Source organism: Callithrix jacchus, chromosome 5 (assembly GCF_049354715.1).
Source record: "Callithrix jacchus isolate 240 chromosome 5, calJac240_pri, whole genome shotgun sequence".
NCBI classification, from domain to species: domain Eukaryota; kingdom Metazoa; phylum Chordata; class Mammalia; order Primates; family Cebidae; genus Callithrix; species Callithrix jacchus.
This window is the reverse complement of record NC_133506.1, coordinates 131,148,297-131,162,312: the sequence shown is the minus strand read 5'-3', so window position 1 is coordinate 131,162,312 and position 14,016 is coordinate 131,148,297. Positions and strand designations below refer to the sequence as shown.

Genomic DNA, 14,016 nt, shown 5'->3' with positions numbered 1-14,016 from the left:
TGTTCCAGAAGATTGAGGTGAGGCAAGATTTCAGAAGCACAAGTCTACCACACCAAGGGCTCTTGTTCAAATTTTCAAGACACTGCAGTCACCATAACTTTTTTTTTTTTTTTTTTGAGACAGACTCGCTCTATTGCCAGGCTAGAGTGCAATGGTGCAACCTCAGCTCACTGCAACTCTCCACCTCCTGGGTTCTTGCCTCAGCCTCTGAGTAGCTGGGATTACAGGTGCACACCACCATGCCTGGCTAATTTTTGTAATTTTAGTAGAGATGGGGTTTTACCATGTTGGTCAGGCTGGTCTTAAACTCCTGACCTTGTGATCCGCCTGCCTCAGCCTCCCAAAGTGCTAGGATTACATGTGTTTCATACCATTGCACTCCAGCCTGGGCAACAAGAGGGAAACTCCATCTAAAAAAAACCTCCCTGGGTAGACTCTTAAGAACCTACATTTGCAAAAGAACATTTATTCTTTTTAAAAAATTATATACATTGTCATACAAAGTTACCACATTGAAGCAGCTCTCAGAAGCCTTCCAGTGAGCCTTCTCTTACAATTGCCCGAGCAAGATTTCGTGCAAGAGCAAGCCTCAGCATTTCCACCTTGGTAGTCTCTATGTCATCATCCTGCAAAGCAGAGAGTGCCAGCTTGAGATACAGCAGGAAGGAGCCCTGTCACACTCCCAAGGGTTCTAACTAATCTAAAGGTGGAGGGCATTTAACATTCATAGTAGCTTTCAGAAAATTATCAGTATAAAACAAAACAGTACCAAAGGGCCACACTGGAAATGAACAGGAAAGAACAAAATGTAGAGATGAGAACACTGGAACCCCTCATTTTCTCCTAAAAGTTGGTGTGTGAATTACACAGGTTAAGGGAAAGAGGCACGTGTCCATAGAATCCAGTGTTTCTGGAAGAAGGGGAGCCTGAGATACAGAGAGCCTTTTCCCACCTCCAAGTGGAACCATCAACCCAAAAGTTAATGACCTGGCACTGCTGGGTGTCGGGTCCTCCATGCACTGGTCTTCCTGAAGTCAAGTCCTCCAGACACTGCATCAGCTCATACGTCTGTTCTGCTGAAAAAATCACCTAGGGAAGAGAAACTGCCTTGCTTGGCTGCTCCCCAGCCAGGGGCCCACGTTCGCATGTTCAGACGTTCTTCCTTTCATGCCCTTTGGAAAGAGTGCGCTTTGTATAGGAAGACCTCATTTCAAACTAAGCGATATTTCCCATGTGAGTATGGAATTCCAGAGGGTGCTGAGGGGAATACATGCATGCAGGCAGAACGACTGGGAGAAACATGCATGTCGGCAAGAGCTACACACTAAGCTCCAGCAGGGACTGACAAGCAAAGCAAACCAGCGCTGCTGCAACCTTCACCTGTTTCTGTTCCAAAAGGGGCAGGGCATCTGTCAGCAGAGTCATCCAGAAAGACCGAGGGGCAATCTGAGACGTCATCAAGGACAGAAGGAGTGAAGCTGCATCGGCAAAACGCTTCTCCCCATACACACGGTGGAACTCGCGATACTTTCCTATAGCAAAACAAGAGCGCTAGATCACCTGCATATTCCCCCAAATCGCTCAAGTGACACCTACAAAAGTCGCCCTGGCCCTAACGATTTGAAAAACCCCAGACAAGCCACTCCAGCAAGCAAGAGATATTTCCAGAGCTGTCTCTGAACAGGCCAATGAGATGCAGACCAAGAGTGTTCAAAACAGACTTCGAATGAAATGCAAAGAGTCAAATCTGGGGAAACGTCAGTGTCAAAATACGTAACGAGTCATGGGTTAAGAGACTGACAACTGGGCGCAATGGCTGACACCTGTAATCCAGCACACTGGGAGGTCAAGGCGGGCAGATTACGAGGTCAGGAGTTCTGAGACCAGCCTGGCCAACATAGTCAAACCTCGTTGCTACTAAAAATACAAAAATTAGCTCAGCATGGTGGCATGTGCTTGCTGTAGTCTCAGATACTCAGGAGGCTGAGGCAGGAGAATCACTTGAACCTGGGAAGCAGAGGTCGTGGTGAGCCAAGATCATGTCACTGCACTCCAGCCTGGGCAACAGAGCAAGACTCCATCTCAAAAAAAAAAAAAAAAAAAAAAGGCGGGGATTGGCTAGGCCAGGTGCAGTGGCTCATGCCTGTAATCCTAGCACTTTGGGAGGCTGAGGTGGGCAGATCAGCTGAGATCTGGAGTTTGAGATCAGCCTGGCCAACATGGTGAAACCCCATCTCTACTAAAATACAAAAATTAGCCAAGTGTGATGCCACATGCCTGTAGTCCCAGCTAGTGGGGAGGAGGGGGGCTGAGGCACAAGAATTGCTTGAAGTTGGGAGGTGGAGGTTGCAGTGAGCTGAGATCACACCACTGTACTCCAGCCTGGCAGCCTGGGTCACAGTGTAAGAAAGGAAGTAAGGAAAGAGAACAGAAAAGAAAGGGAAGGGAGGGAGGGGAAAAGAGGCACTAAGGAGATACTACAGCCAAACTCATGATCCTAGGCATGATGGAGGACATTTCTGGGACCACCGAAGCAATGGGAATATAGGAAGGAAGTGCTGGGAGAAGTCTGGTGTGATCCCTCCAATCTCCCCAACTACCCACTTTTACCCAAAGCATGGGGCACAAAACCCAGACACTCACCCAGGAATGTCAGTCGGTCACTGAGCATCATGGCTGGCCCCAGGTTGTCGATGAGATCCAAATCAGAAAAGCAGCCTCGCTCACAGTAATCCCTGAGGAACCTGCAAGGCCCGGCCCAGAGATCAGAGCAGTAGTCTCAAGCCTACCTCACCTGCCCAGTCCCTGGGAAGCTAACACCAGTGGCACCCACCGGTCTGACACAAGCGTGGCAAAGGCGGCATCCTTAGCGCGGATGCTCCAAGAGAGGGCAGAACCCAGGCGATTGTTGCGGACGGCTTTCATGGCTAAGATCTTACAAATGCTGCGAACTTTGCAGGGGAAAAGAGAAAAGGTGAATACTTTCACCCCACAAATCCATTCCTGAGCCCTGTGGGGACTGGAGTGGCCTCACAGCCTCACTCCACCCCAAGCCTCTCTGTGGGCTCTAAACACAGCTGAGTCAGCAGAGCTGGAAACTCAGGGGCTGATTAATAGTGTTGGTGCCCATCACAGCAGGACTGGCCCTGTAAGTGTGTGGCTTCAGGGGTAGCAAAGGACGATTTCTGTTTCTCTCTACAAGTCAGCCCTTTTGTTACCTCTTTAGATACCTCAAATCCCATCTTCCTGTGGGTCATGAAAACCATATGCTTTCAGAAATGGTCTCGAACATACAACTGCCTCTCTGTAGGGTAGTAACTCATGTTTTTATCAACAGTGAGGGGAGAAAGGAAGGGGCAGACTTGGTCATCCTCATTCCACTCTCTATGCTTTTCTGAAGCCACCTCCAGCACTGTTCCCCACTGAGTCAGGCTGAGCTAGCAACAGCAACCCACCTGGACGGGGAAACAGTTACCAACCCTAGCTTTGACATCGTGGAATCAAGTGTGTGAGAGAAGAGGCAGCTCAGGCCTTTGCAGGTGGCGTGTAGATTTTGTCTGGGTTCCAGTGGATCCCTACCTTTCTTGTCCCTCCCAAATAATGATCCTATCTCCCAGCTTACCTCTTGGCATCCATAGCCCCACCTCTCCCATGTGGCTGGGGAAGAGGGGGATGGCGCGGGGTAGGCAGGGTAGGCACAAAGTATGACCTCAGGGTCTCCTGACTTCCGTGTCCCACACAGTAGGCTGGGAGTTGGGCCAGCTCACCTTGTTCAGTCATCTGCCGCTGCTCACAGATCCGCAGCACCTTGAGGGCTTTCTGCTCGGTGTTCAGAGGTATCCGCTCAATGTGCAACTCCAAGGAGACTCGGCCCAGCTCAGGGCAGTAATCAAAGTAATCCACTCCCAGCTGCCACAGGCTGCAGAGGTCCAGGAGGACAAACATGAAGTGCTACTTTGGCTCTGGGGACTGTCACCTGAGGCTCCCCTCCACTGACCCTTCCAGAGCCTTTACGGAGCCAACTGGGAGAGAATAGTCCAAGCTCCAATGACACCCACATGCTGAAGAGCACCCAGCACAGTACACACCCATGGGTTCCTTCCTACCTGGGATGAGCGAACAGTCCCGAGGCGTACTCCAGCAGGAGGCACTCTCTCATGTTGGAACCAAAACTGAAATAAAATGTAACAAAAGACCAAGACTCCTGGCCTGGCCTGTTCAGGGCCGCCTTCCTCAGCCCAACCTCCCTTCTAGGCATTGGTGGTGAGGAGAGGAGGATCCACGCTGCCAGGCCACTTACTAGAGGTTGTGTGACTGGAGGAGTTTGCAGTGGTCCAGCAGGTCCGTCAGGTGGGCCACAAACCACCAGTTGCTCAGGGCGATGCTGCGGATTCAGACACCAAGGCAAGAAGGAAAGTTAGGCCAGAGGTGGTATCCCATAAGAGTGGGGGTGAGCAATAACCCCACATGTCCTATCCCTCAAAGAGATGGGGCCAGGCATGATGGTAGCTCATGCCTGTGATCACAGCACTTTGGGAGGCCAAGGCAGGCACATCACTTAAGCCCAGGAGATCAAGATCTCAGTCTGGGGAACATGGCAAAACCCCATCTCTACAAAAAATATAAAAATTAGCCAGGCGTGGTGGCACACACCTGCACTCCCAGCTACTCGAGAAGCTGAGATGGGAGGACTGCTTGAGCTTGGGAAGCAGAGGCTACAGTGAGCCGAGATCACGCCACTGCACTCCAAATTGGAGGAGAGAGAACAAACATATCTCCAAAAAAAAAAAAAAAATGCTCAGAAAGTAGTTTGGTTTCTTTAATTTTTTGAGACAGAATCTTGCTCTGTCACCTAGGCTGGAGTGCAGTGGCGAGATCTCGGCTCACTGCAACTTCTACCTCCCAGCTTCAAGTAATTCTCATGCCTCTGCCTTGCGAGTAGCTGGGATTACAGGCGTGCACTGCCACTCCCAGCTAGAAAGTAGCCTTTAAATGTTCTCACCACACGAAAAGGGTCAATATGTGAGGTGACAGGTGTGCTCACTAGCTTAATTTCACAATGTCTATCAAAACATGTTGTAAACCTTGGCTAGGCGCAGTGGCTCATGCCTGTAATCCTAACACTTTGGGAGGCTGAGGCAGGTGGATCACTTGGCTTAGGAGTTCGAGACCAGCCTGGCCAACATGGCAAAACCCTGTCTCCACCAAAATACAAAAATTAGCTGGGCGTGGTGGCGCGTGCCTATGGTTCCAGCTACTCAGGAGGCTGAGGCAGAAGGATCGCTTGAGCTCAGGAGGCGGAGGTTGCAATGAGCCGAGATCACGCCACTGCACTCCAGCCCGAGTAACAGGGTGAGACTGTCTTAAGAAAAAAAAAAGTTGTACACCTTAAATATATACTGCTTTATTTGTTAATCACACCTCAATAAAGCCAGGAAAAATGGGAGTCAGTCAGCTGGGTCAGGGGAAAGGAAACTCAGCTTCCCAAAACAGCTGTGGCTACCCAGATTTCTAATGGGGAAACCATTAGAGAAGCCCGTGAAAAGGCTATAGGGGACTCAAGCTAAGGGAGCCAAAGCCTCAGCCTGCACAAAAGCTACCTGCAAGTGGAAGGAAGGCCTGAGACAGCACCCGGTGTCTTCCCAAAGGGATCCAGTATCCAGCAGCCTATAGTCCCAGCTACTTGGGAGGGTGAGGCAAGAGGATCACTTGAACCCAGGAGGTTGAGGCTGCAAATCCAGTGGAGCCAAGATCACGCTACTGCACTCCAGCCTGGGTGACAAAGTGACTCTTTCTCAAACAAAACAAAAAACTTGGCAGGACGTGGTGGCTTACACCTGTTATCCCAGCACTTTGGGAGGCCAAGGTGGACAGATCACCTGAGGTCAGGAGTTGCAGACCAGCCTGGCCAACATGGTGAAACCCTGTCTCTATTGAAAAATGCAAAACTGTAGCTGGGCATGGTGATGGGCACCTGTAATCCCAGCTACTCGGAAGGCTGAGGCAGAGGTTGCAGTGAGCCAAGATTGCGCCATTGCACTCCAGCCTGGGCATAAAGAGCAAAACTCCATCTCAAAACAACAACAAAAAAACAGAAACAAACACACACAAAAAACTTGTTTTTTATTCCCCAAATCTAATAACATTTTCTCAAAGTCCTGGCTTTCTTTTGCCCAACACAAGAAGACCAGATAGGGCGAAGGAAACTCTTCCCATGCCCAGATTTACAAAAGAGCCAGTTGGGGTTGGTGAATCTGACATCCGATCATGGCCATCTTCTGCCATTACCCACTTCCAGCAGTCTTCAGTGCACTGCCCACCATCCAGGGTACACAAGAAGGAAGGGGATATTCTTTCCGACTTACCATATATGGAGAGTTCTGGAAAGGTTTACCTTTGATTCATTATGTTTGACACACCCTTTCCTGCCTTGTTAAAGATTCAGTGCAATGATAAAACACCCTCTTTTGGAGAGAGGGCTGGGAATTCTGAATGATACCTAGCCTGATGGTTCGGGTAGCTCGCATCACTGGAGTGGAACTATTGGAACATGCCATCCCATGAGGTGACTACGTGTCCATTAGGCGTCACGAAACAGGCTTGCTGGCTTTTTCTAGATTTTAAATGTCAAAGTAATTTCCTGCAATGTTATTTTAAATAAACATCCCTGAAATGGAAACAGTTATGTATATGGTAGCCCTCAAGCCTCCAGAAAGTCCCCAAGCTCATCCAGAGAGAAGCCATTATCTACCTGTGTCAGGCCAAGCAAGGGAGCACGTTCTAGGGTTTGAAGGGATCCCCTCTAAAACCCATTTTGCCAATGTGATACTGTTAAGAGGTAGGAACTCTTAAGAGGTGATTAGGCCAGGAGGACTCCTCCCTCATGAATGAGATTAGGTACCCTTACAAAGGTACTTGATGAAGGGAGTTTGTCCCGTTTTTGTCCTAACACCACATGAGAGAGAACAGTGTTCAAGGTGCCATCTTGGAAGCAGAGAGCAGCCCTCACCAGCAAGCAACAGTGCCAATGCCTTGACCTTGGACTTCCAGCTTCCAGAACTGTGAGAAAATAATCTTTTTCTTTATAAATTACCTGGTCTCAGGTATTCTGCAAGAGCAGCGTGAGTTGGACTAAGATAGCAGGTCTGAGGGAAAAAGGGTAAGGAAGGAACAGGCCACTCTAGAAACGGATGGTGGTGATATGTATGTGTACAACTAAAAATGGTTACAGCATAGCAGGGAGAGACCCTACCTGCATTCTTTTATCACTTGATGGATGTCAAACTCAAAGGCCGCCATCAAGATGTTGTCCAGGGGTTCTGGGCTGCTCTCACCTCCCAGAAACAGGTCTAGGCTGGACTGTGGAAAGGTGATGAGACACTCAGTCCCAAGGATGGAAACAGACTCAGGGAGTAGGTAGGGCTTCTGTATAAGAAAACCCAGAACTGCCACGTTCTTTCACTAAGGGCCAAAGGAAAGGGTCTTCCTGTTCCTCAGGGAGGAATTAAAAGAGGATGACACATCAGGGTGCCACCAGGACTCCTACCCCCACCCTTGCCCACTCACCTGGGCGTAGTACTGCAGATTAATGGGTTTTACTGTGGGATTAGAGTACAAGAGCCGAGTCACTAGGAAATGGTACCAGTTACTCAGAAGCTCCTTCTGCTCTAACAAGGCAGCTTCGTCTCCCAGCATGATCTGAGGAGAGAGACATTTGTGCTGAACTCTGTCCTGTTCTCAGGGGTAACTTCTTCATAATGCTCCTGCTCTCAGCTAAGGCACTGGATTTCAACTAGTCTGAAAGCTCTTGCCATCATGGCAGAGCGATGGACAGCCCTATCCAAGGAGGACCAAGCTCTTGCCATTGCAGCATTGGATGCCACAGCCCCCCACAAAAAGCCAATGTGGATGCAACCTGAACTGCTTCCCACACCTTGCAAAGAGACTCCAGGTGAGGGTTGCTGGCAAACGTGCAGTCCTGGAGGTACCGCTCACACTCCTCGTGCCAGTGCTGCCACTTCAGCTCCAGCTCTGTCAGTGTCTGGGTGTTCCCAGGCTAAGGAGAGAGACCAGCCATGAGGCGTCATCTCACTCAAACCCTTTACATTTATAGTGAATCACCCATCTCCTGTGACCCAGCAGAGCAGAGTGCCCCCACATACACTGAGAATGGGCATTGTCCTCATCAGTTCCCCCATGATTCGGCACATGCCTGCAGAGGTGGGGCTGGTGTCAGCTTCCTTGGAGAGCATCTGTCGGGCCTCATCCAGCCGGCCCTGCAGCACCAAGATGGTCACCTGGGAGGAGATCAGGGCCCATGAGCACTGGCAGGAGGCCTGGCCCTGCCGAGGCATGAGGCCAGTCCCTTCATCCCACACTTTGGCTATCTAACTCCTTAGACATAAGCTTCTTTCTGCCTGAGTCTCTCTGGAAAGAATGAGGCTCTTCTTTTTGAAGTAATCTATCACATTCAATTTCATGGCTTTCAAACAGCCAGCAGTAGTCCATTATACCCTGTGACCAGCTTTTTAAAAATAAATAAAGCAGGCCAGGTGTGGTGGCTCATGCCTGTAATCCCAGCGTTTTGGGAGGCTGAGGTGGGCAGATGACAAGGTCAGGAGTTTGAGACCAACCTGGCCAGTATGGTAAAACCCTGTCTCTACTAAAAATACAAAAAAATTAGCCTGGTCTGGTGGTGGGCGCCTGTAGTCCCACCTCCTCGGGAGGCTGAGGCAGAGAACTGCTTGAACCTGGGAGGCGGAGGCTGTAGTGAGCCAAGACTACACCCCTGCACTCTAGCCTGGGCAACAGAGTGAGACTGTCTCAAAACCCGGGCCGGGCCCGGTGGCTCAAGACTGTAATCCCAGCACTTTGGGAGGCCGAGGCGGGTGGATCACGAGGTTAAGAGATCGAGACCATCCTGGTCAACATGGTGAAACCCCATCTCTACTAAAGATACAAAAAATTAGCTGGGCATGGTGGCGTGTGCCTGTAATCCCAGCTACTCGGGAGGCTGAGGCAGGAGAATTGCCTGAACCCAGGAGGTGGAGGTTGCGGTGAGCCAAGATCGCACCATTGCACTCCAGCCTGGGTAAAAAGAGCAAAACTCCGTCTCAAAAAACAAAAAAAAAAACAGAAAAACATGTTCCTCTACCCGCTTCCCCTCACCCCTTTTCCATGATCATGGTGTGTACTATTGATTCTTTCTCCCACAGTCTTCTCAAAAAACATTCAGGATCATGCAATTCCTGGCCAAGAAACAAAACCAAAATCGTCCCATTACCCAGTGAAGTCAGATTAAAACTGGTAATACAGGGCGAGGCACGGTGGCTCACGCCTGTAATCCCAGCGCTTTGGGAGGCTGAGGCGGGCGGATCATGAGATAAGAAATTGAGAGTATCCTGGTTAACATGGTGAAACCCCATCTCTACTAAAAATACAAAAAATTAGCCAGGCATGGTGGCACTTGCTGTTTGTAGTCTCAGCTACTCAGGAGGCTGAGGCAGGAGAATCATTTGAACCCAGGAGGCCGAGATCACGCCACTGCACTCCAGCCTGGGCAACAGAATGAGACTCCGTCTCAAAACAAAAAAAACAAAAAAACTGGTAATACAATTAGCTACAACTCCAAGAGGAGACTGGAGAAGAACCAAGCTGTGTCCATGAGGAATTACACATGAGATGCGGCACGTAAGACTACCATCACAGCAAACTGAAACTGTCACCACTATTTGGAGAGGTGGACATATTTTGTTGAAAAAGTGATTTTTCTCTGATTACAAGCTCCGCACTGCTCAGCTGGTTCAATAATAAATATGTGAGAAGTTTTATTTGAAAAAATTCAAATGAAGTAATAGAAAATATCAGAATGCATTAAATAAAATGGTTCATAAAAGTTTCAGTTCAAATATAAATATGTATGACTATAAATAAATACACTCAATGCAAACAGTCCTCAATATTCAGTCGGGGTTTTTTTTGTTTTTGTTTTTGAGATGAGGTTTAGCTCTTGTTGCCCAGGCTGGAGTGCAATAACATGATCTTGGCTCACCGCAACCTCTGCCTCCAGGGTTCACGCAATTCTCCTATCTCAGCCTCCCAAGAAGCTAGGATTATAGGCATGTGCCACCATGCCCCGCTAATTTTGTACTTTTAGTAGAGAGGGGTTTCTCCATGTTGGTCAAGCTGGTCTCAAATTCCCAACCTGAGGTGATCCACCCACCTTGGCCTCCCAAAGTGCAGGGATTATAGGGATGAGCCACCACACCCAGCACTATTCAGTCTTTATCTATAAATCTGCCTGTTCACTAAAATTTATTTTTAATCCCCAAATCAATATTTGTGGGTACTTTCAAATCAAAATTTGCAGACATGTACAGAGTGGCAAGAATTTTGAGTTGCTTGATACACACTAAACAAAGTTTTACTGTGATGCAGTTAGTGCCACATTTTTTTCATTTCTGTAAATATTGTTGGACCCCCAAAAGCAGTACTGAAGTGCTTTCTAGTGTTGCTAAGTGCAAGAACTATGGGAGGTGTTATGTAAGCTTGATTCAGGCACAAATTATAGTTCTGTTGGCCCTGAGTTCACTGTTGATGAATCAACAATATATGTCAAATAAGTTGTCTCTAAACAGATTCACACATAAAACAAGTGATCAGTTATATGTTGATTGGTGGAACAAAATGTGACCAGAGGCTTGCAGAAACCTAACCCGGTATTCCCCTAGGAACAATGGTTCGATGTTTGCTAATTCAGTATTCAAGGCAAGTTCATAAGCCGTAACTACCACAAATAAAACATTTGCCTACACAACGATACACACATACATATATATATATATATATATGTATAGTGTATACAACTATATATATATATATATATATACACACCCATATATATACACACACACATATATGTAAAATATACAAAGTACAATTTTACTACAAAACATACTAAAAAAAATAAATCACAAATAGGCCAGGCATGGTGGCTCACGCCTATAATCCCAGCACTCTGGGAAGCCAAGGCAGGCCGATCACCTAAGGACAGCAGTTTGAGACCACCCCGGCCAACATGGTGAAACCCTGTCTCTACTAATACTACAAAAGAAATTAGCTGGGCATGGTGGTAGGAGCCTGTAATCCCAGCTACTTGGGAAGTTGAGGCAGGAGAATCACTTGAACCCAGGAAGTATCAGTTGCAGTGAGCTGAGGCTGTGCCATTGCACTCCAGCCTGGGCAACAGCAAAAGTCTGTCTCAAAAAAAAAAATCATAAATACATATACATACACATACTGGTAACTCCCAACTTTTCCACTCTAGCCCAAACTTCCTTCTCTGAATTCCAGCCTTGTATATCCAAGTACTAGTCAACATCTCCACTTGGATCTCGAGTAGGCTTGTTTTTTTTTTTTTGGAGATGGAGTCTTACTCTGTTGCCAGGTTCGAGTGCATTGGCATGATCTTCACTCACTGCAACCTCTATGTCCCGGGTTCAAGTGATTCTCCTGCCTCAGCTTCCCAAGTAGCTTGAACTTAAGAGTTTGAGACCAGCCTGAACAACATGGCAAAACCCTGTTTCATTAAAAATACAAAAATTAGCCAGGCATGGTAGCATGCCCTTGTAGTCCTAGTGACTTGGAAGGCTGAGTTGGGAGGATCACCTGAGCCTAGGAGGTCAAGGCTACAGTGGGCTTGCACTGCATTCCAGCCTGGGCAAGAGGCTCTGTCTCAAAAAAAAAAAAAAAAAAAAAAACACACACACATGACAGAGAAGCATTAACATGTCTAAAATTAAACACGTTTGCCTCCAACTCACCAACCTCATCTTCCCACATTCTTCTATTTCTTGCATACCCACATCAAATCAATCCATCAGCAAACCATAAACTCTCTTCAAACATATCTACCCTCCACAACCACCATCTTTTGCCTGGCTTAGTACAGCAGTATCCAGACTGGCCTGTTTCCATCCTCACTGTATTCTCAACATGGAAGCCAGGACAGCCTTTGGGAACCTATGTAACATCCCAGAATTCCTTTGTTCAGCTCTCCAATGCCCCCTCAGCCATCTGGCTTAGAAGTTAAAGATTAGCAGCCTGGCGCGGTGGCTCACACCTGTAATCCCAGCACTTTGGGAGGCAGCGGTGGGTGGATCACCTGAAGTCGAGAGTTCGAGACTAATCTGACTGACATGGAGAAACCCCATCTCTACTAAAAACACAAAATGAACAGCATGGTGGCGCACGCCTGTAATCCCAGCTACTTGAGAGGCGGAGGCAGGAGAATCGTTTGAACCCAGGAGGTGGAGGTTGCAGTGAACCGAGATCACGCCATTGCACTCCAGCCTGGACAACAAGAGCAAAACTGTCAAAAAAAAAAAAAAAAAATGAGGTCAGGAGTTCGAGACCAGCCTGGCCAATACGGGGAGAAAAAAAAAAAAAAAAAAGGCCAGGCTCAGTGGCTCATGCTTGTAATCCCAGCACTTTGGGAGGCCTTCGCAGGCAGATCACCAGGTCAGGAGTTTGAGACCAGCCTGACCAACACAGTGAAACCTCCTCTCTACTTTACACAAAAATTAGCTGGGCATGGTGGCGGGCGCCTGTACTCCCACCCACTCAGGAGGCTGAGGTGTGAGGATCACTTGAGCCCAGGAAATCAAAGCTGCAATGTGCCATGATAGAACCACTGCACTCCAGCCCAGGGCACAAGTGAGAGAGACCCTGTCTCTAAACAACAACAAACCTTAGCAAATCAATCAGGGTCAAACATTCGGCCCAATACTTCCTGAATGAAGGAACTCCCCTTACCTGCACTGATCTCCCAGCACCATAAGGCCTAGAAACAGCCCCAAAGGTAACAACTCCTTACTTGAATTCCAGGTTTTCTTTTCTTTTCGTCCTTACAATCTGTTCCCAATTTCAGGGTTTTTTTGTTTTGTTTTTCTTAAGATGGAGTCTCGCTCTGTCACCCAGCTGGAATGCAGTGGCATGACCTCAGCTCAATGCAACCTCCCCCTCCCAGATTCAAGTGATTCTCCTGCCTCAGCCTCCCAAGGAGCTGGGACTACAGGCATGTGCCACCATGCCCAGCTAATTTTTTTTTTTTTCCCCGAGACAGAGTTCCGCTCTTGTTACCCAGCCTGGAGTGCAATGGCGCGTTCTTGGCTCACCGCAACCTCCGCCTCCTGAGTTCAGGCAATTCTCCTGCCTCAGCCTCCTGAGTAGCTGGGATTACAGGCACGCGCCACCATGCCCAGCTAATTTTTTGTATTTTTAGTAGAGACGGGGTTTCACCGTGTTGACCAGGATGGTATCAATCTGTTGACCTTGTGATCCACCTGCCTCGGCCTCCCAAAGTGCTGGGATTACAGGCTTGAGCCACCGCGCCCGGCCCTAATTTATTTTTTTGAGAAAGAGTTTCTTTTGAGACGGAGTTTCGCTCTTGTTACCCAGGCTGGAGTGCAATGGCGCGATCTCGGCTCACCGCAACCTCCACCTCCTGGGTTCAGGCAATTCTCCTGCCTCAGCCTCCTGAGTAGCTGGGATTACAGGCACGAGCCACCATGCCCAGCTAATTTTTTGTATTTTTAGTAGAGACGGGGTTTCACCATGTTGACCAGGATGGTCTCGATCTCTTGACCTCATGATCCACCCACCTCGGCCTCCCAAAGTGCTGGGATTACAGGTTTGAGCCACCACGCCTGGCCCCCAATTTCAGGTTTTATAAATTTAGTCAACCTTCCATTAGCCCAGTCAGCTAGTAATCTCCTCCCTGCTACCTTCCAATTGGGGCAGTAAGCAAAGGTGAATGGAAATAACTAACACATAGATAATATATCCATATACATATATACCACACAGTGACTTCCAAATTGACAATCCAAAGTAACTTGCAAGCTCATTTACATCAAACCCCCCCATGCACCCCAGCCCCTATCAACTGGTTTTCTATGATTAGCCAGGCATGGTGGCTTGCACCTGTGGTCCCAGCTACTTGGGAAGCTGAGGTGG

The 14,016-nt window shown here is 48.2% G+C and overlaps 1 protein-coding gene across 6 annotated transcripts in view; it reads right to left on the bottom strand.

Moving 5' to 3' along the window:
* Nucleotides 1–448: 448 nt before the first annotated feature.
* Nucleotides 449–14,016, bottom strand: part of NUP85 (nucleoporin 85) — a 38,512-nt gene continuing 24,944 nt past the window's right edge. For all 6 annotated transcript variants that reach the window (XM_054256472.2, XM_078374619.1, XM_002748726.7 and 3 more), the window contains 12 exons: nt 8,163–8,297; nt 7,934–8,056; nt 7,567–7,698; nt 7,253–7,359; nt 4,301–4,384; nt 4,107–4,172; nt 3,768–3,919; nt 2,834–2,951; nt 2,644–2,744; nt 1,381–1,532; nt 988–1,089; nt 449–626 (listed from right to left, as the gene is read on the bottom strand). In XM_054256472.2, the coding sequence (XP_054112447.2) occupies nt 525–626; nt 988–1,089; nt 1,381–1,532; nt 2,644–2,744; nt 2,834–2,951; nt 3,768–3,919; nt 4,107–4,172; nt 4,301–4,384; nt 7,253–7,359; nt 7,567–7,698; nt 7,934–8,056; nt 8,163–8,297 (1,374 nt within the window). In that variant the 3' untranslated portion in view covers nt 449–524. The remainder of the gene's footprint in view (nt 627–987; nt 1,090–1,380; nt 1,533–2,643; nt 2,745–2,833; nt 2,952–3,767; nt 3,920–4,106; nt 4,173–4,300; nt 4,385–7,252; nt 7,360–7,566; nt 7,699–7,933; nt 8,057–8,162; nt 8,298–14,016) is intronic.